This window comes from Spermophilus citellus (genome assembly GCF_964194105.1).
Source record: "Spermophilus citellus genome assembly, chromosome: 17".
NCBI lineage: Eukaryota > Metazoa > Chordata > Mammalia > Rodentia > Sciuridae > Spermophilus > Spermophilus citellus.
The window spans coordinates 37256751-37281931 of NC_138199.1; the positions used below are offsets into that span (position 1 = coordinate 37256751).

General features: G+C 33.4%; 2 protein-coding genes and 1 pseudogene across 3 annotated transcripts in view; 1 reads left to right on the plus strand and 2 right to left on the minus strand.

The window, feature by feature from the left end:
- LOC308636116 (protein SLFN14-like) overlaps nt 1-25181 on the minus strand; it is a gene marked incomplete at both ends in the record, with an annotated part of 462924 nt that overhangs the window by 331141 nt on the left and 106602 nt on the right. The window lies entirely within an intron of this gene.
- Nucleotides 1-25181, plus strand: part of LOC308636325 (bifunctional 3'-5' exonuclease/ATP-dependent helicase WRN-like) — a gene marked incomplete at both ends in the record, with an annotated part of 52303 nt that overhangs the window by 16938 nt on the left and 10184 nt on the right. The window contains 7 exon segments of the mRNA XM_081271743.1: nt 1692-1752; nt 6608-6675; nt 6952-7031; nt 7037-7059; nt 8844-8912; nt 13960-14042; nt 18381-18487. Coding sequence (XP_081127869.1) covers nt 1692-1752; nt 6608-6675; nt 6952-7031; nt 7037-7059; nt 8844-8912; nt 13960-14042; nt 18381-18487 — 491 coding nt within the window.
- On the minus strand, nt 470-712 carry LOC308636503 (centromere protein W-like; annotated as a pseudogene). Its single transcript has 2 exons — nt 588-712; nt 470-547 (listed from the first exon to the last, which is right to left on the minus strand). The product of its transcript is annotated as a centromere protein W-like (transcript).

Below are 25181 nucleotides of genomic sequence, written 5' to 3' on the forward strand. Positions count from 1 at the left end.
AAACGTAGATTGTATTGCTTTGTGAAAGCACTGGGGGGGGGGGGGACACATTTAAAATGTACCTAGATCTGATTCCATATTGTCCTTCTGTAGAAATTAAATTTGTTGCACAGCTGTGGTTAAATCTAAATATATAAACTTAATTGTATAAAGTACATCTCTTCAAGCCATTTAAAACAGTCGGATTTCATGTTTGATATTTAAAATATTTATAAGAACAAAACAAGTAAAAAGAACTAGAGTTCTCTTAAAATAGATTTTTAAAAAATGTAAAATAGTCTTTTGTGTTTCAGATATTTCAATGCCAGCAAAAAAATAAAGACATTCCTCATCTAGCCAATATTTTAATAACCCACAGAATAAATCCAAAATAAAAACCATGTTAATGACTTGTTAACACCTAAAACAGCATATCATATAAGTTTCAAGAACACGTTCCTTGACTTTTAACCTCTGCTCTTCTTTAGAGTTACCTTTGCTGCAGCCAGTACATGATCCTTGTTGATGACTCCACATTTATTCTCACAAGCATTTGCCCTGGACTCTTCTGCTAATCGATGAACAAAGAGTCAACCGTTCAAATGAACCGGTAAATCTCCACGCGACTCCAGACGAAGGTGAGGCTTCCGTTGTTTGAAGATGCGCTTGACAAAGCCTCCGGAGCCTTCCGCTTGATCTGCTTCCTCTGGGAGACCTTGGTCGAAAGCGCCATTCTCCTAGCAGAATACAACAGTTACTAATAGGGCATTAGGTAAAATTGTGGATGTGTAACCCACGTGATTGTGCAATCTGCATTTGGGGTAAAATTGGGGGTTCATAACCCACTTCAATCTAATGTATGAAATATGGTATGTCAAGAGCTCTGTAATGTTGTGAACAACCAATAAAAAATAAATTAATTAATTAAAAAAAAAAAAAAAAAAGAAAAGAAAGCGCCATTCTCCCGCTGGGGCACCAGCCGCCTCAGCTGCCGAGATCCTCTGGACGTCTGCTCAAGCTACCAACACGGAGGAAGGAAGGAGAACTCCAACCTCTAACGCTGCCTGGGTCCTGTGGACTGCGATCGGCCCTTTGAATCCGCAGCCAACTCTGGACTTATCTTTAGACTGTATGTCAACAAAGAATTTATGAAATGAACTTTCTGTGTAAGTGCAAATAAGCATATTATGGAAAGTTTGGGTTATTCTCATAAAGTAGCACTCTTACTAAACTCAGACTTCATCATTGACAAATGAAAATTTTAAAGCCATTTTATAGGTGGAACGTATATATGAATATGTTGATAGATGTTTTCCTCTTTGTTTTCTTATAATTTGTCCAAATATGTTTGGTTTTCTCTCTATATATTATAAATTATGGATTGTTATTTTGCTTATTATGGTGGATTCTAGATGTTAGATCTTAAAAACTTAGCGGATTTCCAAAACATTAGTTTTTTGCAGTGCTGGTAAAGTCTGAACCACAACAAAATTTTAATAATTTAGTAAAATCAAGGTATTTACCTGAAGTCATTACTTATACTCTGAGAACCAAATTAAGTTGGAATTAAAACAGTAACCTCTGAAACCTACCACTATATTTATTCTTTTAAAAAAAGCCAATGAAATAAACTCCTTCCTCCTCTTATTTGGTGTATTTCTATTTGAACAGAAATGCCTATTTTGTTTTATTTTAAGATCTTGTATTGCCAGAACCCAATGAAAAGCATATTGTTTGCCTCAAGACCTACTTTGGCCATAACAATTTTAAACCGTGAGTATAATTTCAGTTAATTAAATAAAATACTTAGTGTTTTCTTCACAAAGAACAAAAAGGTAAATAACCCATTTTTTAACAGTAGCATACAACTTCTCTGCAATCATGCATGCCACACTGTATTTCTTATGTGTGACTATAAAATTATTTCTGAAAATTGTTTTTATCAGTAAGGAAAAATGATTTTCATTTTAATTGAATGCTTCTGTTTAGAAACTAGCTTAAATATATTAAAAAATGAATTTTTATTTAATGTTGATTTTTTCCATTAAGTATCTATGTGCTTTTTTTGTGCATCATATTTTCCATTGTATGCTAAGAAGTTCATAAGGCAATAGTTTAAAGAATAGTGGTAATTTTATCTGTTTTAATATACTCAAATGTATTCACATCTAACAGGCACATTTATACATAAAAAGGATGAATAAAAGTGAGAAGAACAAGAAGTAAATTTGAATAAGACTGTTAAGAATGTAGACTGTTTTCCAGCTTTTCGAACTTGCAGAAGAATATATTGAAGCATTGTTTTCTGTTTTAAGATATTTTTATTTAAATATATCCTACATACAGAAAAATATACATATGATACAGATCAATGAATTTTGATGAACTGAGCACCCTGTGTAACCAGCACTTAGGTAAGAATACGTCATTATCAGCATAGCAGAGGATCACCTTTCCAATTGATTTTTATTAAGAAAAATTTCTAAGATACAATAAATTGAAAGGATTACTACTACTACTACTACTACTACTACTGTGGACTTGGGCATATTCACCACCTACATTCTATTATTAACACTTTATTTTACTTGTTTTATCACATCCATTTATACATATCTCTATCCATCCATTACTACAGTTTTTGGTATAAAATTTGCATGTAAGGAAGAGTACAAACCTTAAATATATGTTTGCAAATCTCAAGTGTACACACACACGTCTATATAACCTAAGTCTTCATCAAGATATAGAACATTATCACCACAAAGTTCTGTTATTTTTTTTTTCATTTTTTAAAATTTTAATTTGTTATATATGACTCCAGAATGCATTACAATTTCTATTACACATATAGAGCACAATTTTTCATATCTCTGATTGTACACAAAGTACAGTCAAACCATTCGTGTCTTCATTCATGTACTTAGGGTAATGATGTCCATCTCATTCCACTGTGTTTCCTATTGCCATTCCCCTTCTCTTCACCTCCCTCCCCCTTTCCCCTGTGTCTTATCATCTAATCCTCCATGCCGTGCCCCCCACCTCCATTATGAATCAGCAGCCTTAAATCAGAGAAAACATTTGGCATTGTTTTTTGGGATTAGCTAACTTTACTTAGCATTGTATTCTCCATCTCCATCCATTTACCTGCAAATGCCATGATTTTATTCTCTTTTATTGCTGAATAATATTCCATTGTGTACATATATCACATTTTCTTTATCCATTCATCTACTGAAGGGCATCTAGGTTGGTTCTATAGGTTAGCTATTGTGAACTGTGCTGCTATAAACATTGATGTGGCTGTGTTCCTGTAGTATGTATGCTGTTTTTAAGTCCTTTGGGTATTGACTGAGGAGAAGGATAGCTGGGTCAAATGGTGGTTCCATTTCAAGTTTTCCAAGGATTCTCCATACTGCTTTCCATATTGGCTGCACCAGTTTGCAGTCCCACCAGCAATGTATGAGTGTGCCTTTCCCCCCCACATCCTCACCAACACTTATTGTTTGTATTCTTAATAGCTGCCATTCTGACTAAGCCAGATGAAATCTTAGAGTAGTTTTGATTTGCATTTCTCTGTTTCCTAGGGATGTTGAACACTTTTTCATATATTTGTTGACTGATTGTATGTCTTCTTCTGAGGTGTCTGTTCAGTTCCTTGGCCCATTTATTGATTGGGTTATTTGGGGGGTTTTTTGGTGTTTTTTTGAGTTGATTTTTGAGTTCTTTATATATCCTAGAGATTAGAGCTCTATCTGGTGTGTGAGGGGTAAAAATTTGCTCCTATTTTGTAGGCTCTCTATTCACCTCACTGTTTCTTTTGCGGAGAAGAAGCGTTTTAGTTTGAATTCATCCCATTTATTGATTCTTGATATAGGATTCTTATTAAGGAGGTTGGGGCCTAATCCAACATGATGGAGATTTGGGTCTACTTTTTCTAATAGATGCAGTATATTTAGTTTAATTCCTAGGTGTTTGGGAACTAAACTTTGAGTTAAATTTTGTGCATGGTGAGAGATAGATAATTTCATTTTGTTCCCTATGGATTTCCAGTTTTCCCAGCACCATTTGTTGAAGAGATTATCTTTTCTATAATGTACATTTTTGGTGCTTTTGCCTAATATAATTGTAATTATGTGGGTTAGTCTCTGTGACCTCTATTCAGTACCGTTGGTCTACAAGTCTGTTTTGGTGCCAATACCATGTTGTTTTTGTTACTATCTCTCTGTATATAGTCATATAGTTTAATGTCTTGCATAGTGATGCTACTTGCTTCATTCTTCTTGCTAAGGATGCTTTAGCTATTCTGGTTTTTCCAGATTAATTTCATAACTGATTTTTCTATCTGTGAGGAATGTCAATGGGATTTTGATTGGAATTGTATTAAATCTGTATAATGCTTTTGGTAGTGTGGTCATTTTGACAATATTAAGTCTGCCTATCCAAGAACAAGGTACATCTTTTCATCTTCTAAGGTCTTTTAAGATTTCTTTCTTTAGCATGCTGTAGTTATCATTGTAGGCATCTTTCACCGGTTTCATTAAGTTGATTCCCAAGTATTGTATTGTATTTTATTTAGGCTGTTGTAAATGGGGTAGTTTTCCTTGTTTCCCTTTCAGAGGATTTGTCACTAACATACAGAAATGCCTTTGATTTATGGGTATTGATTTTGTATCCTGTTCCTTTACTGCAGTCATTTATTAGTTCTAGAAGTTTTCTGGTGAAATTTTTGGGGTCTTCTATGTATAGAATCATATTGTTGGCAGATAGTGCTAAGTTGAGTTCTTTTATATCTGTCCGTATCTCTTTAATTTCTTTTTTCTTTCTGATTGCTCTGGTTAGAGTTTCAAGAACTATGTTAAATAGAAGTGGTGAAAGAGGACATCCCTGTCTTGTTCCAGTTTTTAGAGGGAATGCTTTCAATTTTTCTCCATTCAGAATGATGTTGGCCTGGGGCTTAGTGTAGATAGCTTTTATGATGTTGAGATATGTTCCTGTTATCTTTAGTTTTTCTAGTGTTTTGAACATGAAGGGGTGCTGTAATTTGTTGAATGCTTTTTCTGCATCTATTGAGATGATCATATGATTCTTATCTTTTAAGTTTATTGATGTGATGAATTACGTTTATTGATTTGCACATGTGGAACCAGACTTGCATCCCTGGGATGAACCCCACTTGATTGTGTGTACTATTTTTTGATATTTTTTTAATTTGATTTGTCAGAATTTTATTGAGAATTTTTGCATTTATGTTCATTAGAGATTGGTCTGAAGTTTTTTTTTAATGTGTCTTTGTCTGGTTTTGGAATCAGGGTGATATTGGCTTCATAGAATGATTTTGGAAGTGCTCCCTCTTTTTCGATTTCCTGAACTAAATTGAGGAGTATAGGTATTAGTTCTACTTTAAAGGTCTTGAGGAACTTGGCTGTGTATCCATCTGGTCTTGGGCTTTTCTTGGTTGGTAGGCTTCTGATGGTGTCTTGTATTTCATTGCTTGAAATTGATCTGTTTAAATTGTGTATATCATCCTGATTTAATTTGGGCAAATCATATGACTAGAAATTTGTTGATGCCTTCAATATTGTGTATTTTATTGGAGCACAAGTCTTCAAAAATAATCTCTCATTATCTTCTGTATTTCTGTAGTGTCTGTTGTGATATTTCCTTTTTCATCACGTATGTTAGTGATTTGAGTTTTCTCTCTTCTTCTTTTCGTTCGCATGGCTAAGGGTTTGTCAGTTTTATTTATTTTTTCAAAGAACCAACTTTTTATTTTGTTAATTTTTTCAGTTTTTTCTGTTTCAATTTCATTGATTTCTGCTCTAATTTTACTTATTTTTTCTCTGTAGCTTGTAATTCAAGGCTCTAATTTTAATTATTTCCTGTCTTCTACTGCTTTTAATGTTAATTTGTTCTTCTTTTTCTAGGGCTTTGAGATGTAATGTTAAGTCATTTATTTGTTGACTTTTTCTTTGTTTAAGGAATGAACTCCAGGCAGTGAGGTTTCCTCTTAGAACTGCCTTTGTAGTGTCCCAGAGATTTTGGTATGTTGTACCTGTGTTCTCATTCACCTCTAAGAATTTTTTAATCTCCTCCTTGATGTCTTTTGCAACCCATTATTCATTCAGTAGCATATTATTTAATCTCCAGGTGTTGGAATAGCTTTTATTTTTTAATTTATCATTAATTTTAATTTCATTCCATTATGATCTGATTGAATGCAGGGTAGTATCTTGACTTTTTTTTATATTTGCTAAGAGTTCCTTGGTGGCATAATATATGGTCTCAAAGTTCTTTCATTTTAAACCTAAACATTTCTTTTGTTTAAAGCATTGTTCTTTTGAATATCTAGTATAAAGCTTGAAATTCATTTTATGTTTTGTATATATGTAACAACATTTAATACATATACCAAATGGAAACTCCTAGTTTTTCAGTCAACCTGAATGGGAAGTTCATCAAATGAAGTTCTTTGTTTTAAAGATCTAGGTTATGAACATATTTGTACATGAAGCTCAAAAGTATAAAAGAAATTTTTTAACAGAAGTAAAAAGATTAAATAGGTTTTAACTTTATCCATTTAGTGTCATCTTATTAATAAAATAGCTTTATGCTTTTTACCTTCAAGGGTTCAGTGGAAAGTTATTTATTCTGTATTGGAAGAAAGAAGAGATAATGTTGTTGTCATGGCAACTGGTAAGTTATACTAAGCAAGTAACCTGTCTTTTGAAAAATAAAACTTGAAGATTTAAAAATGTTTAATTTCTCATTAAATCCTCAAAATACAAATAGAATTGCTATAAAATATGTAAGACTTGATATAGGGGATGAATGCACAAATTTATGCATGAATTATCTTTGAGGAAGATGAAATGTTAATATGATCATTCAGCTATGCAAGTGCCTTTTAAGAAGAAGATTAAAATATCAAGGATTAATTTTTTTCTATGAGTATATTTTTTTAATTTCAAGGATGTGGAAAAAGTTTGTGTTTCCAGTACCCACCTGTTTATATAGGCAAGATTGGCATTGTCATTTCACCTCTTATTTCTTTGAGGAAGACCAAGTGCTCCAGCTGGAGTAAGTAATGTTTGCATTGCCACATCTTTCCCTCTTCTTTTATTCTATGAGTGAAACATCTGATGTATCATGTATGTTAAAATTTAGTTCACACTAATGCTTTTCTAAAAGTAAATGACACTGTGGAGGAAGGGCTTATCTTTTTTTTTAAGGCTCCACCACCACTGTGCTACATGTCCCACCTTGATTTTCTGTATTGAGTTCTCTGTAATTCAAGGCTATCAGGTGGCCTTGCGAAAATTTTCTGAAAAAGCATTATTATATTATGCCAGTTTATATTGACTGTTTCAAAATTCTCTTCTAGTTCTGTTACCCATATTCTTTTTTAAAAATAATAGTATGTTTTTATTGAATTTTCAAATCTGCTTGTTGATGCTATTGATATTTGGATTCTATTCAGAAAATCAAATCCAGGGTGGATAGGCTAATTCTGGAAGATTACTGATGTGGGCACTTATCCATTTGGAACACCACCTATTTTTATTTTTATTTTATTTTATTTTATTTTTTCTTTTTTATTGATTTAAAAAATGACAGTGGAATGCATTACAATTCTTATTACACATATATATCACAATTTTTCATATCTCTGTTTGTATATAAGGTATGTTGACACCTAATTTGTGTCTTCATATATGTATTTTGGATAATGATGTCTATCACATTCCACCATTCTTGCTAATCCCCTGCCCCCTCCATATTCTTGTTTTAAAAAATATTTATTTCTTTTAGTTATATACAATACCTTTGTTTTTATTTATTTATTTTTATGTGGTGCTGAGGATTGAACCCAGGGACTTGCACCCGCTAGGCGAGCGTTCTACCTCTGAGTCACAACCCCAGCTCTGTTACTCATATTCTTTAGCTTGGTATGAAGTATACATGTAAAAGTGTATTTTTTAATCTGTGAAAACCTTTCCAACTTCTTCAACCTGAGCTTTCAAATCTTTTTTTAAAGACTCTCTTTAACAACTACTTTCTGATATAGCCCTTGAAAAAATTTATCAAGTTAGTGAGATATAAAAAGAGAATTTCTTTTTGTTTTTAAGTTTTAAAAAGCTTAATATGTCTCTTTTTCCACATTTTTATTGATGCATTATAGTTGTCATAATGATGAGATTTGTTACATATTTGTACATGCACACAGTATAACAATATGATTTGCCCAATATCACTCCCTAGCACTTCTCCCCTCACTCTTCTCCTCCCAACCCTGTCCTTTTCCCCTACTGATCTTTATTCTGATTTCATGAGGTCTGCTCCCACCTTTCTTTTCCTTTTTCTTCTGTAGTTTCTACATTTGAAAGAAAACATATGACCCTTGACATAATGGTCTTTATTTCTATTCATTTTCCTGCAAATGACATAAGTTCATTTTTCTTTATGGTTTAATGAAACTCCATTTGTATGTATGCCACATTTTCTTTATCTGTTCATCTATTGATGGACACCTAGGCTGGTTCCACAATTTGGCTACTGTGAATTGCCTGCTATAAACATGGGTATGTTTATATCACTGTAGTATGATGACTTTAATTCCTAAAGAATTAAATGCTGAGGAGTAGTATAGCTGGGACATATGGTGATTCCATGCCTAGTCTTTTGAGGAGACTCTATTCTGATTTCCATAGTGGTTGTATTAATTTAGTTCACCACAAAAAGTGAGATTTCAAAGACAAGGAGGAACACATTATCATGTTTTTTTTTATTCCTTCTCAATTAAGAATGATGTTAATATTTGTACTATAGACATTGCTCTAGAATATTTGTCTTTCTTCTCATAGAATGTCCAAAGTTCCATCCTGTTTTCTTGGATCAGCACAATCAAAAAATGTTCTCGAAGATGTTAACTTGTGAGTAATTTATATGATTTCATGTGGTCAGTTGTCTGTGTGGGAGAATTTTGTATACACAAAAAATTTACTGAATCCATGAATAAAATGGCCATGATTTTAAACATGCTTTCTTTTTATAGTTTATTTGAGAATTATTAATTTAAAAATCTTCAAAACTTAAGATATCTATTATTTTTAGTTCTTAGATTAGCATTGAATTATAAAATTTTGATTTTGAAAGAGAATTTGGAGAATATCTAGATTTGTTTCATTTTATAGATGAGAAAATTGAGGCCCAGAGGTAAATCATTTCCCAAAAACCACTCAATTAATTTGTGGCTGAGAAGGGACTGTATTCTGGGTCTCTTGTCCCGCCATTTCTATCATGATTCATTTTTAAGAAGAATATCATTTCAGATATGCACAAAAACGTGCATGTATTTTTAATATATGTATGTATGAATTTACATATGTATATTTACTGAGTAACCCAAACCCCATCAAGATAATTGAATATTACTGTTATTTCGGAAGATTTCTTCATGTCCCTTCCTAGTCTATCTTCCAATCTTATATCCTGAGGCAAAGCACTGTTCTAATTTTCCTACCACAGTTTAATTTTGTCTTCTTTGAGTTTCATGTAATTGGCATCAGACAATATGAACTCTTTTGTGTAAGATTTTTTTTCATTCAGCATAATCTTCTTGTGATTTCCTTTATGTTGTTGCATGTGGCAATAGTGTTTGTTTAAAATTTCTTAGTTATATTTCAATATAAAAAAAAGTTTGTTTTTACATTTCTTCATTGATGGATATCTAAGCTATTTCTGGGTTTGGGCTATGAATAATAAAGCTAATTAAAACATTATTATAATAGTCATTTGTGAACATCTGTTTTGTTTTTAAAAACATTTTTATTCCTTTTATTGAGATATAATTCATATATAATATTTTTTACCTATTGAAAAATATATAACTAAATAAGTTTTGATGTATACATATACCTAGAAAAATCATCATCATAGTCCATATAATGAACATATCCATTACATGCAAAGTTTACTCATACCGTACCTTTCTTCCTGTCTCTGCCTTTACCACCCTAGTCATCAAGTAACTGTTGATCTACTGTCACTATTAACTAGTTTGCATTTTCTAAAATTGTATGTAAACAGAATCATCCATGTATTATATGCTTTTTTGTCTGGTTTAAATAATAGAGCATATTTGTTATGAGATTTGTTTATGCATTAACATTTATTAATAGCTAATTACAATCAAGTAGATTACAGTATATGGATATATTGTAGTTTTTCCAATCACCTGTTGATATTTGCATTGTTTTCATTTTTGAGCTATTACAAATAAAGCTTATGAACTTTTGTACATCAGTCTTTGTTTGAACATAAAATGTTTTCATTTTATTGGTATATACCAAGGAATGAACTGATGGGATGAGGGGTAGATATATATTTAAACTTTCTTTTTTCTAATTGAGATTAAGTTCATATAACATAAAATTTAGCCATTTTAACCATTGTTAAAGTCTGGTAGATTTTAGTGTTAATATCTCTTTCCAGAACATTTTAGCACCCCCAATGATACTGACACACTGATTATGTAGTTCCTTCCAATTGTCTCCTTTTCTACTTCATTCCAATTACTAATCTACTTTGTGTCTCTATTTAATTTGCCTGTTCTGGACATTTTGTGTAGTGAACTCATAGAGTTTTGTGGTCTTTTGTACCTGGCTTTTTAAATTTAGTTTAATATTTTCAGTACTTCATTTCTTTTTATGTCTAAATAATATTCTATTGTATACTCATTCCACATTTTGTTTATCCATTCATCGCTGATGGCCATTGGGTTGTTTCTGCTTTTGGGCTGTAACTAATAATGGTGCTATGAACATTTATTTACAATTTTTTTTTTTGAGAGAGAGAGAGAGAGAGAGAGAGAGAGAGAGAAAATTTTTTTAATATTTATTTTTTAGTTTTTGGCGGACACAACATCTTTATTTTATTTGTATGTGGTGCTGAGGATCAAACCCAGTGCCACGCACATGTCAGGCGAGCGCGATACCGCTTGAGCCACATCCCCAACCTATTTGCAAATTTTTGTATGAAAGTGTGTTTGTAAGTATTTCGTGTATATGCTTAGGAGTGCATCTGGAATATATGGTAAATCTATGTTTAACTTTTTAAGAAACTATCAACCTTTTTGAGATTGGTATACCATTTTATATTCCCACCAGAGAGATCCAGCCTCCTATCCTTACCATTTCTTGATGTTACAGTCTTTAATTTTAGCTATTTTAATTGGATCTCATTGTGTTTTCAATTTGATTTTCCCTAATGACTAATTATGCATTCTTTCATATCTACCTGTATGTCTTCTTAGGAAAAACATCTAATCATTCTTTTTGCCCATTCTTATTTTTTTCTTATTTTATTGGTGCATTATAATTATACATATTGGAGGAATCCATTGTTATATATTCATGTACACAACATAATTTAGTCAATTTTATTGTTTCACTCTGCTTTTCTTATTGAGTTTTGATAGTCATTTATATATTCTGTATTCAGATCCTTTATTATCCTTTATTTTGTTTATATTTTGCACACATATACCCCTAGTTTATGACTTTTCTTCATTGTCTTCACAGTTCTTTTGAATAGCTGCAATTTTACATTTTGATGAAGTCCAGTTTGTCAATTTAGTCTTTTTATGGAATTTACTTTTAGTGTTTCATCCAAGAAATCTTTGCTTAGTCTAGGGTCACAAAGATTTTATGTTTCTCCTAAAAGTTTTATAGTTTTAAATTTCACATTTAGATGTGTGATCTATATTTTAGTAATTTTTGAATATTGTATGAAGTATCGATTGCAGTTTATTTTTCACACAAGATATCCAATTGTTCTAGTCTACTTCTTGAAAAGACTATCCTTTCTTTACTAATTGACTTTGCACCTGTGTCAAAAATAGGTTGAGTACATACATGTGGGTCTGTTGCTGCTCTATTCTTTGTTTTGTAAATCTATTTTGTCTTGATGATTGTTTAGATTACTTCATTACATTGAAATCAGGTTGTGCAAGTCCCTCCAGTTTTTTTTTAAAGAGAGAGAGAGAGGGAGGGAGAGAGAATTTTAGTATTTATTTTTTACTTTTCGGCGGACACAACATCTTTGTTTGTATGTGGTGCTGAGGATCGAACCCGGGCCGCACGCATGCCAGGCGAGTGCGCTACCACTTGAGCCACATCCCCAGTCCCAGTCCCTCCAGTTTTGTTCTTTTCCTTCAAAGTTTTTTGGGTATTCTGGGTTCTTTATATTTCCCTAAGTATTTCAACATCACCTTTTCAACCAAAATACCTGCTGGGATTTTTATGTTTTATTTTACCTTGAATCTAGAGATCTAAAGAATTAGCTATCTTGATAATTATTTTTACTGTTTTATACTGAAAAAACTGGGGCAAACTAAAGCTAACCTGCTAAAGATCACTCAGTTTGTAAGAAATAGAACTGCAGGGGCTGAGATTGTGGCTCAGTGGTAGAGCACCTGCCATGCATGTGTGAGACACTGGGTTTGATCCTCAGTGCCACCTAAAAATAAATAAATAAATAAAATAAAGATATTGTGTCTACCTACAACTAAAAAATAAAAAATTTAAAAAAAGAAATAGAACTACAATTCAAACCTGGGAAGTATGATATTAGAGCTTGTTATTTCTATTGTGTCTTATGCTAATTAGAATACTATATTTATTTCATGAAAGTAAAGACATTTGTTGTGTTCCTAATGAAAGTGCAATGCCTAGCCTGGAATAGACACTCAAATACTTGTTGGATGAATGAATTAAATATTGTAAAGTTATTTTATGTAGAATAAGTTTAATTTTATTTAACTCCATCTCTGGCTTCATTTGCTGGAATGGGGAAAACATTCTAGAAATATTTTGCTTAAGACCTAGTCTTCATTACAAACATAGTCTTATTATGATTCTTTCTACCTAAAAAAAGAAATTAACTGCAACTAGTATAAGCAAATATTGAGTTTTATATTAGGGATAATGTCTCATATGGATCCAGCTAAAAAGAAATTAGCCAGCCCCACTTAGGCTACTATAATTTGGTATGGAAAATACAGAAGGGCTTTCTTTTTATTTGCATATGTGTCCTCATCATTTTTTTTCTGAAGAGTTTAAGTATTCTCAACTTGTCTTGTTGCAAAATAGAAAATGGCTGCTCTGCAACTCTCTTCTTTTTACAATTGCAGTGACTAGTTATTTCTTTCCTTTTTGGGTGGGAGAGGGTACTAGGGATTGAACTCAAGGGCACTTGGCCACAGAGCCACATCCCCAGCCCTATTTATATTTTATTTAGAGACAGGGTTTCACTGAATTGCTTAGTGCCTCGATTTTGCTGAGGCTAACTTTGAATTTGCAATCCGCCTGCCTCGGCCTCCTGAGCCGCTGGGATTACGTACTGGTGTGTGCTACCTCACCTGGCTGGTTGTTTCTTGATCAGAACTCCAGATTCCAAGATACAAACCTTTTGGCTTGGCTTCGATACAGCGTCTTTCCAATGCCCAATAAGGTTTAAACAAGAAAGCGTAATACATAGAGTAAACATGAAGACTGAGGATTTAATCATAGGAGAGCAAGGATACTGGGCTGTAGTTCTCAGAGAAGGGGGGGTGTGTGGGTGGGATTATATTGTGAAAAGTTTATGAAGGCTTGATCATTTAATTGGAACACTTTAATTTTGGGACTCGAATGCTGGAAATCAGGATCTGGCTTTTAATGTCATCTTAGTACTAAATAGTCTGTGATAAGAGTTTTGACACATTTTATTTTGATATGTTGAATAGAAATCAAAGAATTAATGTATATCATATATCCTTACATGAATAGCATTCATGTAGTTTTTCATAAGTGGCATAATATAGTGTTAAAAATCTATTAGGTATTTTGATTTCAAGTATAACTTATTGAGGTGGTTATTTTCTTTATTGTATGTTTCCTTTTCTGGTTTTTATTTGTTTGTTTGTTTGTTTGTTTATAGAGGCAAATATCAGATTGTATACATGACTCCAGAATTCTGTTTAGGTAATTTGGACCTACTCCAGCAACTTGAGGCAAATATTGGTAAGTGACAAATAGATCTTTGTAAATACTTCCTGAATTGTTAACCATTGAAGTTAAACCTGTGGGTACTGGGTTTCAAATATTTCCTCCAAGGAATCTCTGATTCTCTAACTTGGTGTTTTTCTTGTCTTATCTCTTAGAACATTGTAATTCTTTTTGCCATAGAAATTGGGTCCCTGTTTTATAACTGTCTATTTATGTATCTGTTTTGCTTTTCCAAGAGACTACAAACTTTTTGAGTGAAAAATACCATTCTTGTTTGTTTATATTCCCTGAGTGTGTTGCTTGAAATGTTACTGAAATGTACCATTGAATGAATGTTGAATACTAGATTCTCTGAAATTATGATTTACCTTTTTTCACATTCTGATCTAACAGGCCTAGGATGGGGCCTGGCACCTCTAGCTGTTCATAGGTGATTTTTATGAGTAGCCAAAGTTGGAAACTACCTTTAATTATAAATGAGTATGACTGATTACAGAACAACTAAACCTAAAACCTTGATATTCTAAGTCAGAGCTCATTTACTAGGAAATGTAAATACAGAATTAATCAAAATCTGATGCCATTTTTTGTTTTATACTTAAAACTTTTGGAGGCTGCGGTTGTAGCTTAGTGGTAGAGTGCTTGCTTAGCAAGTGTGAGGCACTGGGTTTCAATCTTTAGCACCACATAAAAATAAATAAATAGAATAAAGGAATTGTGTCCATCTACAGATTAAAAAATATTTTAAAAATTGTTTTTGCCTGGGTGCAGTGATGCATGCCTGTAAATCCCAGGGGCTCAGGAGGCTGAAGCAGAAGGATTGCAAGCAAGTTCAAGGCCAACCTCAACAACTTATCGAGGCCCTATGCAACTTAGAGAGGCCTTGTCTCAAAATAAAAAAAATAAATAAATAAGAAAGTCTGGGGACATAGCTTAGTAGTAAAGAGCTCCCGAGTTAAAGCCACAGTACCAAAACAAATAAACAAACATAAATAAAATAAAAATAAATAAAATTTGTTGTTTTTTTGATAATGAGGCTCAGCCACCTGTGAGTTGTATCATGGCTTCTATTGCAAATGATTATATTTCAAATTTTCAATTGAACTAAAGTTTTCCCAGATTGTATGATCTATTTGAATAATTATTTATTGAAATAATTCCAAATAGGTTAGGTTTATAATATCACAACTGTCAGTTAATATCACATATAGGGAAAGTAACAGTTTTCTAGCAATATAATGAAAACAAAGTTGTATCTTTTAGTATGTGATAAAACCAAGAATGAGAATAGATATTAATATTTGAGTTAAATATATTACCAAAGAGTATACCCATCATCTGTTAAGCTCCCTTATTGGTATATTCTATTTTTGCCTTTAATGTGAATTTGAAATGTCTTCTTTTAGGTTGTATGAAATTTCTTGTTAATATTTCACTTTGGGTTAAGCTTAGCTACTTCATATGTTTCTTGGTTTTATTGCAGAAGTTAGTATCTGTGTCCATAGTGGTCTGGATATTTTTGTTCCAGTTTAATATTCATTTTATATGTGTGATACTGTTACAATGAATTAATAGTTTAATTATTTAAGTAAATATTTATTTAATTAAGAGTTGCAAATTCCTAGTTTTTGTAATGTATAAATTATGAACCCTCATTCATTAGAGTAGCGCATAGAACATTTTGCTTATGAAGGATGAAAATGGTTTTTTTGAGTGACTCAGTGTTGAATTAAAAGGGACAAATTAAATGAGTTTTTTAAAATATTTTCCTTTGGCTTTTGTTTGTAGGAAATTGTGAAATGCTTGCAAAAAAGAACATACTCAGTGTGTTATATATACAGTAATCTGACATTTAGCTAATCAGATTTATCAGTTTTAGGTAAATGTTAAATTATTTAAGTAGTCTAAATTTATAACAAATAGCAGGTATGCTTGTGTGTGGAGAATCCTTACCAACCATACTTGTAAATTGTCTTTTAACTTTGGAAATAAGGCTTAAAAGGCCAGTATGCCAAAATGAAATATGTCTAGGACCTGGCAAGACACTTGAACTTGTACATTTAAAGTGTATTTTAGCTGCATGTGGTGGTTCATGCCTGTAGTCCCAGTGACTCAGGAGGCCAAGGCAGAAGGATTGTGAGTTCAAAGCTAGCCATAGCAACTTAGTGAGACCCTGTCTCTAAGTAAAGTATAAAACAGTTGGGGATGTAGTTAAGCATCCCTGGGTTCAATCCCTGGCACCAAAAACATCAAAAATAAAATAAAGTGTATGTTGATAAAGTTTGCCTAAACTGTTTGTAATGTACAAGGTTCAACTCCACAATAAGCTACTTTATCAATACTGCAACTAAAACTTTTAAAATACAGGAGGACATCGTCTTTGTTTTAACCTATTTAAAGTCTGGTTGATTTAGCTTCTAAAGCCAAAATAAGTATAGTGGTAACATTGAAAATTTCCCAGTCAGTAACCAGAGAATTTTTTTGCATTTTTTTTTTTTTTGGCACCAGGGATTGAACTTAGGGGCACTCAACCACTGAGCCATATTCCCAGCCCTGTTTTGTATTTTATTTAGAGATAGAGTCTCACTGAGTTGCTTAGCACCATGCCATTGCTCAGGCTGTCTTTGAACTCGCGATCCTCCTGCCTCAGCCTCTGGAGCTGCTGGGATTACAGGTGTGAGCCACCATGCCCACTCTTTTGTTTTTTTAGTTATTTATTATTTTTAGATATGCATGACGGTATATTTTGACATTATGCATACATGGAGTATAACTTATTCTAATTAGGATCCCATTCTTGTGGTTGTAGATGATGTTGAGTTTCACTAGTGGTGTATTTATATATGAATATAGGCAAGTTATGTTCAATTGGCAACCAAAGAATTTGCTAATCAACCTACTTTGCTTATTTGCTTTCTTTTTCTTTCATGCTCTGTTCAGATTATCATAGCTAGCACAATCTCAAAGAATTGCCATTGTTTATTTTTATGTCCATTTCCTTTTTTAGAATTGTGAACTCTTTGAGATCAGTGTTTCTTGTTAATATTTCACTTTTTATTCCTAGAAAAGGATTTAGATTAAAATGGACATATAATATAATAACTAAAATAACAACAGTTTTTTATTAAACTCTTTTTTTTGCATCAGGCCCTATTTTAGCCTTTTATGTTAATGATTTTATTTAATCTTTAGAGTTATAAGAAATGTTAGGTACTATTACTATCCACAGTTTATTCGTAAGGAAACCAAGACTTGGAAAGCTTGAGTAACTTGTTCAAGGAAATACACATGGTAAGTGGTGGATCCACATTTTACATCTATGCAGTCTGATTCCAGAGCACATATTTTTAATCACCACCCTGGCAGAACATTATTAGTACTCCCATAAAGGGAAGTTAACTTTGTCTTTAACTTGGAAATTGAGGGCAAAACCAATATTAGTCATTACTTTGAAATGTCTGAAGACATTTTATTGGATGGTTTTGCAGTGACATGTAATACTACACACTATCAACTCTGTTTTAGTGTATGTCTATAGTGTGGGAAGAGTAGAGAGAATGCTGGGAGGCGGGGGGGACCAAATTATATTTTTTCTTACCTGCTTTGTATGTAATGAGATTTAGTTCTTCCCATACCCTTTTACATTAGACAATGTGGATTTCATCTTGTCTTCTATGACGTATTAGAGAAACTTTCTGCAATATGATATGTGATCAATTTTGGATACTGATGCACTTAATCTCGGTGGAAATATACTCTTTCTGTTTCTTTTGAAAGCTAATCCATGAGATAAGATTTAAGGTGTTGCCTCAGAAAAATAGAACAGGCCACTTTTAAAAAACATTGTTGTGAGATGGTTCATAAGTGATAGTTTAAGTCATTCATTTTCCCAAGGAATAACAATAAAAGCTGAAATTTAATAAATATGTTATTTGAATTAATGCATACTTTTTCTTTCTTTTTTTATCCTAATGCCTTTTAAAATTTTTTTGTAGTTGTAAATGGACAATACCTTTATTTTATTTGTCTACTTTTATGTGGTGCTAAGGATCGAACCCAGTGCCTTACGTGTGCAAAGCAAGCGCTCTGCCGCTGAGCTACTGCCCCAGCCCTATCCTAATGCCTTTTATCCACATTTCTTTCCTTCTCCTTTTTCTAATAGTGTTTTTTTATGTTATTTGGTACTATTTATACTTATGTTTTTGTATGAAACAAATATTTTGATTTGGGTTATTTTGGTTTTTTGGGGTAATATTTATATAGTCTTAAGTGAAAAAAACGATGTTTATTTAGATGAATTTTTTTTTCTTTTTGAACTTTTATTTTTCTCATTTTTGTTTTTTTGTTTTGTAGGTATCACACTTATTGCTGTGGATGAGGCTCATTGTATTTCTGAGTGGGGGCATGATTTTAGAAGTTCATTCAGGATGTTGAGCTCTCTAAAGGCAACACTCCCAATGGTAAGCTTTGCCAAGTCTAATGTTTTTTAATGACATTTCCACCAAGTGGAGCATTCAGATCTGGGGAATGGCCAAAAAGCTGAAGATTTCTTTTTCAAAGGGCAAACGGATGATGTAATCAGGGGAAAGGTTTTAAAAAATTCTAACCTTGGCTTCTTTATAAGGTTGGTCTATAATATATGGAGAAATACCATAGAATAAGGCTTGGCAAACCTTTTCTGAAAGAATCAGATAATAGTTACAGTACTCCCCCCTTATTGATAGGGTATATGTTCCAAGAGCCCCAGTGGTATAATACCCGAAGCAGCATATAGTACTAAACCCTATATATTTATAAATTAGGCACAGTAGGAGATTAACAAACATAACTAATAGTAAAAGAGAATAATTATAACAGTATTCTGTAATAAAATTGCCAGTACTAGTACTCTTGCTTTCTGGAGCAGTAACTAAGTAATATAAGTGGTATTTGAATATAAGCACTGCCATATAATTTTTATTTTTAATTTTTTATTAAAGCATCATAATAATACATAGTAATTACGTTCATTTTGACAAAATCATACATGCAAGGAATTCAATTTCAAGCTTCATCCCCTTCTTTTCCAATCCTCCTCCTTCCCTGATTTTCTCTCCTCTACTCTATTAAATTTCCTTTCTTCTATATATACATAAATGTGAAATTCTCTTTGGTATATTGATATATGAATATAACATGATTTTGTTAGATTCATCCCATTTACCTTCTTCCTTCCCTTCTTCCCTCCATCTTATTCTTTTAACTCCATTGCTATTCCCTAGGTTTTGTGATATCTGATCCCCTCCCCGACTGCCTTCTTTCCCTTATTTTGTTTTAGTTTTTGCATATGAGAAAACATTTGACCTTTGATATTCTGAGTCTGGCTTATTTCACTTAGCATGATTTTTTTCTCCTTTCCATCTGTTTACTGGCAAATGCCATTATTTCATTCCTCTTTATGGCTGAGTAAAACTCCATTGCAAGTATTGCCATATCTTGACTGTTGGTCTCATAACCAAGATAGCTACTAAATGACAAACCAGCAATAGCATATACAGTATCGATGTACTGGACTTATATAGTTGTTTTTCCTTAACTTTATAATTTTATTTTTTACATTTAGGTCTGTGATCCATTTTGAGTTCAATTATATAGGTGTGAAGTTTAGGTTGAGGTTCATTGTTTTCCCTTATAATGCTTCAGACCATTTGTTGAAAAGGCTGTCCTTCTTCTGTTGAATGTCTTTATACTGTTTCTTGAAACAGTTCTTGTCACACAACAGCATACTATCCTGGTGTTCTTCCTTGGTTTTGCCTTAGTCTCCTTTGTTCCTTCTCATCTCTTTATCCTTTTAATGTTGGCAAGCTTGAAACCTTAGTCCTTGGACTTATTCTTTGGTACTCAAATTCCTTATCATCTTACCTAACAGATAGGGCTTTTTCTTTTTGCAGTACTAGGAATTGAACCAGGGACTGCTGTAGGCTAGGCATGCACTCTAACAGAGTTTATATTCCCCAGCCCTTGTCTCCCCCCATCCCCCATGCCTCCTGCCCCATGCTAGGCATTGAACCCAGGGTTGTTCTACCATTGAGCTACATTCCCAGCCCTTTTTCTGTTTTTAAATAGAGTCTTGCTAAGTTGTCAAGGTTGGCCTTGAACTTGAAATCCTTTTGCCTCAGCCTCCTGAATCTCAGGGATTATAATCATGCACCCCACCATGCCTGGCTCAACATATAGTTTTAATACTATCTATATCCTGAGAACCTCCAGGTTTATATTACAGCCTTGGACTAATATTAGCAATATGTGAGTGATTCAGTTTCTCTGCCTCCATGCCAGCACTTGGTATTATCATTATTTTTTGTTACATTTTATAGAATATAAATATAATATTCCAAAGAATATTTATAGAATATGTATATATGTGTGTATACTTGTGTGTATGTGGTATACATACACATATAAACACTCATGTAGATATATAGTTACCTTCTGAAGATTTTTCTACTTAGATGTCTAATAGGTATCTCAAACTGTTTCAGAATGACTTCTTGATAGTCTCACCACTCTAGACCTTCCCTTCCCAAGAATCTCCAAAATCTTATTTAATAACAGCTTCATCCTTCTGGTGTTGAGGTCAAAATTTTTAGAATTTCATTCAACTCTACTCTTTTTCTCACTCTCTACAATACATTTAAACAGTAAGGAAATCTTGTGAGGTCTTTAGGATCTAATCAGTTGATCCCTGCCATTTCCCTGGTACAAATCTCCAGCTTTCACCTGCACTGTTACAGTAATCTCCTGCTTTCACTTTTCCCCTTCTCTTATCTATTTAAGTACAACATTTGAACTAATACTTTTTAAATATGTCTGATATATTCCCCTCCAAACCCTCTGGTAGTGGCATGCAGACATTGATACCATGTCTTACTGAGTCTTATATGATCTAGTCTTCCAGTTTTGCTTTGACCTTATCCTGTCCTAAATGCCTCTTCATTCACTGCATTCCAGCCACTCCACCTTCCTAGGGCTTTACGTATACAGTCATGCATACATTACTGGATAAGGGTCTGAGGAGGTCCCCTTTTAGAGAGAAGGAATCTCAGTTTGGCCCTGGCAGGTTCTTGACTTATGCCACAGAAAGGAAGGAAATTTCAGGTGTTAGAGTCTGTAAACAAGTCAAAATAACACCTGGCATTTTGCCAGGGGAATATTAGAGTTCGTAAACAAGTCTGGATGGTGCCTGGCAAAATGCCAGAGGGAGTGGTTTGAGAAGTAACAAAAGCAAGCCATTAAGTGTGGAGATTCCTTATTGGTTGACTGATGTATCTAGTTTATGCTTATTAAGATAAGCTGTGCAAAATGTATAAATACCTCTGTTGTCCTACAATAAACGCTCCCACTCCTGCTGTATCAACCTACACAAGTTGTTCGTCAGCCCCCGGTTATTTTGCCCAGCCAGACGGGCTGCGGCATTCAGGGTACATCAAAAGAGGCACAAAGGAAATAGGCTGAGGTGTAATAATTACAATAACCCAAGGTAGGCTGGGTGTGGTGGCACATGCTTATAATCCCAGCAACTCAGGAGGCTGAGATAGTAGGATCACAAGTTTCAGGGCAGCTTTGGCAACTTAGTGACACCCTGTCTCAAAATAAAAAATGAAAGGGCTGGTGTTGGGGGTGTGCTCAGTGGTAAATGCCCTGAGTTCAAGTCCTAGTACCAAAAAGAAAAAAGAAAAGAAGAGGCACAAAGGAAACTTTGTAAATACAGAACACTGGAAGTGCCTGTGTAGGTGGTTTGGCATCAGCCTGGTGAGTTTCTTCTATCCTACCTTACTTCTGCATCTGAGCTTTGCCTCTGATATTCCTTCTTCCTGAATACTTTTCACCCAGTTAATTTATGCTCCCTTATTTCTGTCAGATATTCACTGAAATATTGCCATCTCATTTAGGTCTCTTGGGCTACCATATTTGAAATATCACATTAATCCTCCTTCCCCAACATTAAATCTTCCTCAGATATCTTTGCTATTTTTAGAAATAGTGTTTATCTCTATTATTATCTCTATTTTTTAAACTTCCTATATTTTGTCTGTTTTCTGTGAGCACCTACTAGAATATTTTTTTGTGAGGAGGGATTTTTGATTGGTTAAAAAATCTGTAACAGTACCTGGATCAAGGTAGATGCTCAGTAAATAATTGGGTGATTAAATGAATGAATTCTGATCAGAAAGCTGATAATCAGTAACTCTCCTACACAGATAGCTGTGAAAGAGTTGGGTAATAAATAGTTACACCAAAGGACTCTGCTAATTTCTATAGTAAATGATTTGGAAGAGGCATAAAACATAGTTTCTGCTTTCAGATAGTAAAAGAATTTAGATTCATACCTATAAAAATAAAATCAGTACTAGCATGCATGAGACTTTGAGTTTGACGCAGAAACATCACACACACACACACACACACACACACACACACACATATACCCACACACAAATGAATAATACCTAACAATATAAAGTATGTGGACTGGTACAAATAATACAGAAAGATTAATAGTGATAGTGTTAATAGTACATGTAATAGATAGAGAAGGGATTTGATGGTGAAATCCCACAGGCAAAGTGCCCTAGAGAACTTATTTTCATTAATTTAGAATGGTTTAAAGCAACCTTTTGGAAACTAGGAAGATTGCTTTCTGTAATCTTTTCCCAGGCCTTTGATACTGGAAAGATTGTTTAAAAGGAATTTTAAATATTTTATGTAGTTCTTAAACACTTTTCAGGTGGAATTAAATCTTTTATTATGTCTAGCTATTGACGTCACTGTATCATTTGCATTTCTTGGGATGATTTAAATATTGCATGTTCCTTCTGTTGAACCTCCGGGACAGGGTGTTTGTCAAGCAGTGACTGAGAAAATGTTGTTCTGTTGGTGTTTTCAAGAATCCTCTGTATTAGCTAACTGGTGAGAAATGCCACCTGGTGGTTGTAGCCCAATCATTTTTCTCATTGTTCTTGGTGCTGTTTTTTTAATTCCAGTGTCACTAGGACACCTGTTATAAACCTGGATTTCTTATTGTATTATTTCAGTAAGTCTAAAAAATAGCAAAAATATCACTAAACCATTTGGCACAAAGATTTCTATTTGGAAGTAATTATTAAAGGGAGCCTTGAGAAAGAGCAGCCAGGCATAAAACTCTACAGAAGTCTTAAAATTCTGTAACATTAATGGGGGAACTGTGAAATCCATGAGACATATTGGTCCTTTGTGTTACTTTCTTCCTAGTACCTATTGGAAAAAAGATAAGCATGCAGCAGACACTCAGTAACCATTTGAAATGAAGGAATAAATTCTCTGTGTATTCTAGAATATAGAGTTAAAATAAACATGACCCAAATTTAGAAGCAAATGGAATAGTTATAGTTTTCTAAATCTTTGGGTGTTGCACTATGGAAATATATGCTAAATATCTTCTTAGATTTATAAAATCACACGATTATTTTATATTTTGTTGCTTGTTTTGGCAAAAATTGATGCCTGAAACCTAGATTTAATAAACTCAAATAATTAATTTTAAGACTTAGTAACTTATTACAACTAGGTGGCAGTATAATTTAGCATCTATCCAGTTTGCTTCTGAAAATTTAAGGGTTCAAATTCTTAATTATGCTGTGACTGCAAATATAAACCTAGAGTAGCCCAGTAAAATGAGCATGTATGATCACCCTTCTCATAACCTGCCTGTATATTATTTTTTAGTTTGCTTATAAATTATGTGTGGTACCTGGGGTTGAACCCGTGGCCTCACTAGTGACATGCTAGGCAAGTACTCTACCACTGAGCTACATCCCCAACCTTCTTTGTAAAATCGTAGCATCATAAAGTACCCAAAACAGAATTCTAAGAATAGGTTCTATTTACTTTTGAAGTGAATCTTTATTGTTTCTTCAATTTTATTATGTTACTTTATTTTCTAGTTGCAGGAGCAGCATTCCCTTTTTTAATAACTTCATTTTTCATGTGATGCTGAGAATTGAATCCAGTGCCTCATGCGTGCTAGGCAAACACTCTACACTGAGCCACAACCCCAGCACAGAAGCAACATTCTTTTTTTTTTTTTAAAGTATTTTCATTTTTTTTTTTTTATTTTTTTTTTAATATTTATTTTTCAGTTTTCAGCGGACGCAACATCTTTGTATGTGGTGCTGAGGATCGAACCCGGGCCGCACGCATGCCAGGCGAGTGCGCTACCGCTTGAGCCACATCCCCAGCCCAAGAAGCAACATTCTTAACTGTGACTTTTAGAATGTTGGAGGCAAAAGAGTAACTATTTATATTATAATCATTTTCACTGTTAGCTGGTCACTGGAATTGGGAATTTCTAAGCAAATGGGGATTTTTAAATTTCAGGGGTCTAACAGCCCACTTTGCCAAAGCCAGTGGCAAATCTGGGACTACTGCCCATATCTGTGAAATTTCCATACAGAAACCTTTTTAATTGTTGCAGTAACAATGGTGTTACAGTTGAAAACTTTTGAGTGTTCTATGCTGTCCTGTATATTTGGCATTTTATATATTTTGTCTCATTTAATGTTCATAAGAACTCGATGATACTGGTTCTGTTATTGTAGCCATTTTTTATAGGACAAAACCAAAGCTCAGAGAGATAAACACACAGCTAAAGGTAGACATTAAACCAAGTAGTTGATTCCAAGCCAGGTTTGTTTCACTGCTGTGCTGCTCTTTTGCCTGATGTTTCCATTAACTTTTTGGAGATGTGACATTTAATTTCCATATTTTCGTAAATGCATTTTCTGTCTACTGATACATTATCTCTCTTAGAAACATATCCAGCCCCCCACTCTCTTTTTTTTAATGGTCCCTTCCTTCCCCTTTTATTTTTATTTATTTATTTTTATGTGGTACTGAGGATTGAACACAGGGCCTCATGCATGTGAGGCAAGTGCTCTACCACTGAACTATAATCCCAGCCCTAACCCTCTCTTCTTATGAGCTGTATCCTAAAAAACTTCCCTTTTTAATCTGCATATGCAGATAAACAAGTATTTATTAGTGTATTTATAAATAAGTTGACTGAAGCACTTAAGGGAAATGCTTTATTGTCAGGGTGAGAATGTGTATGTCCTAGTAATTTCTATTTTTAAAAAA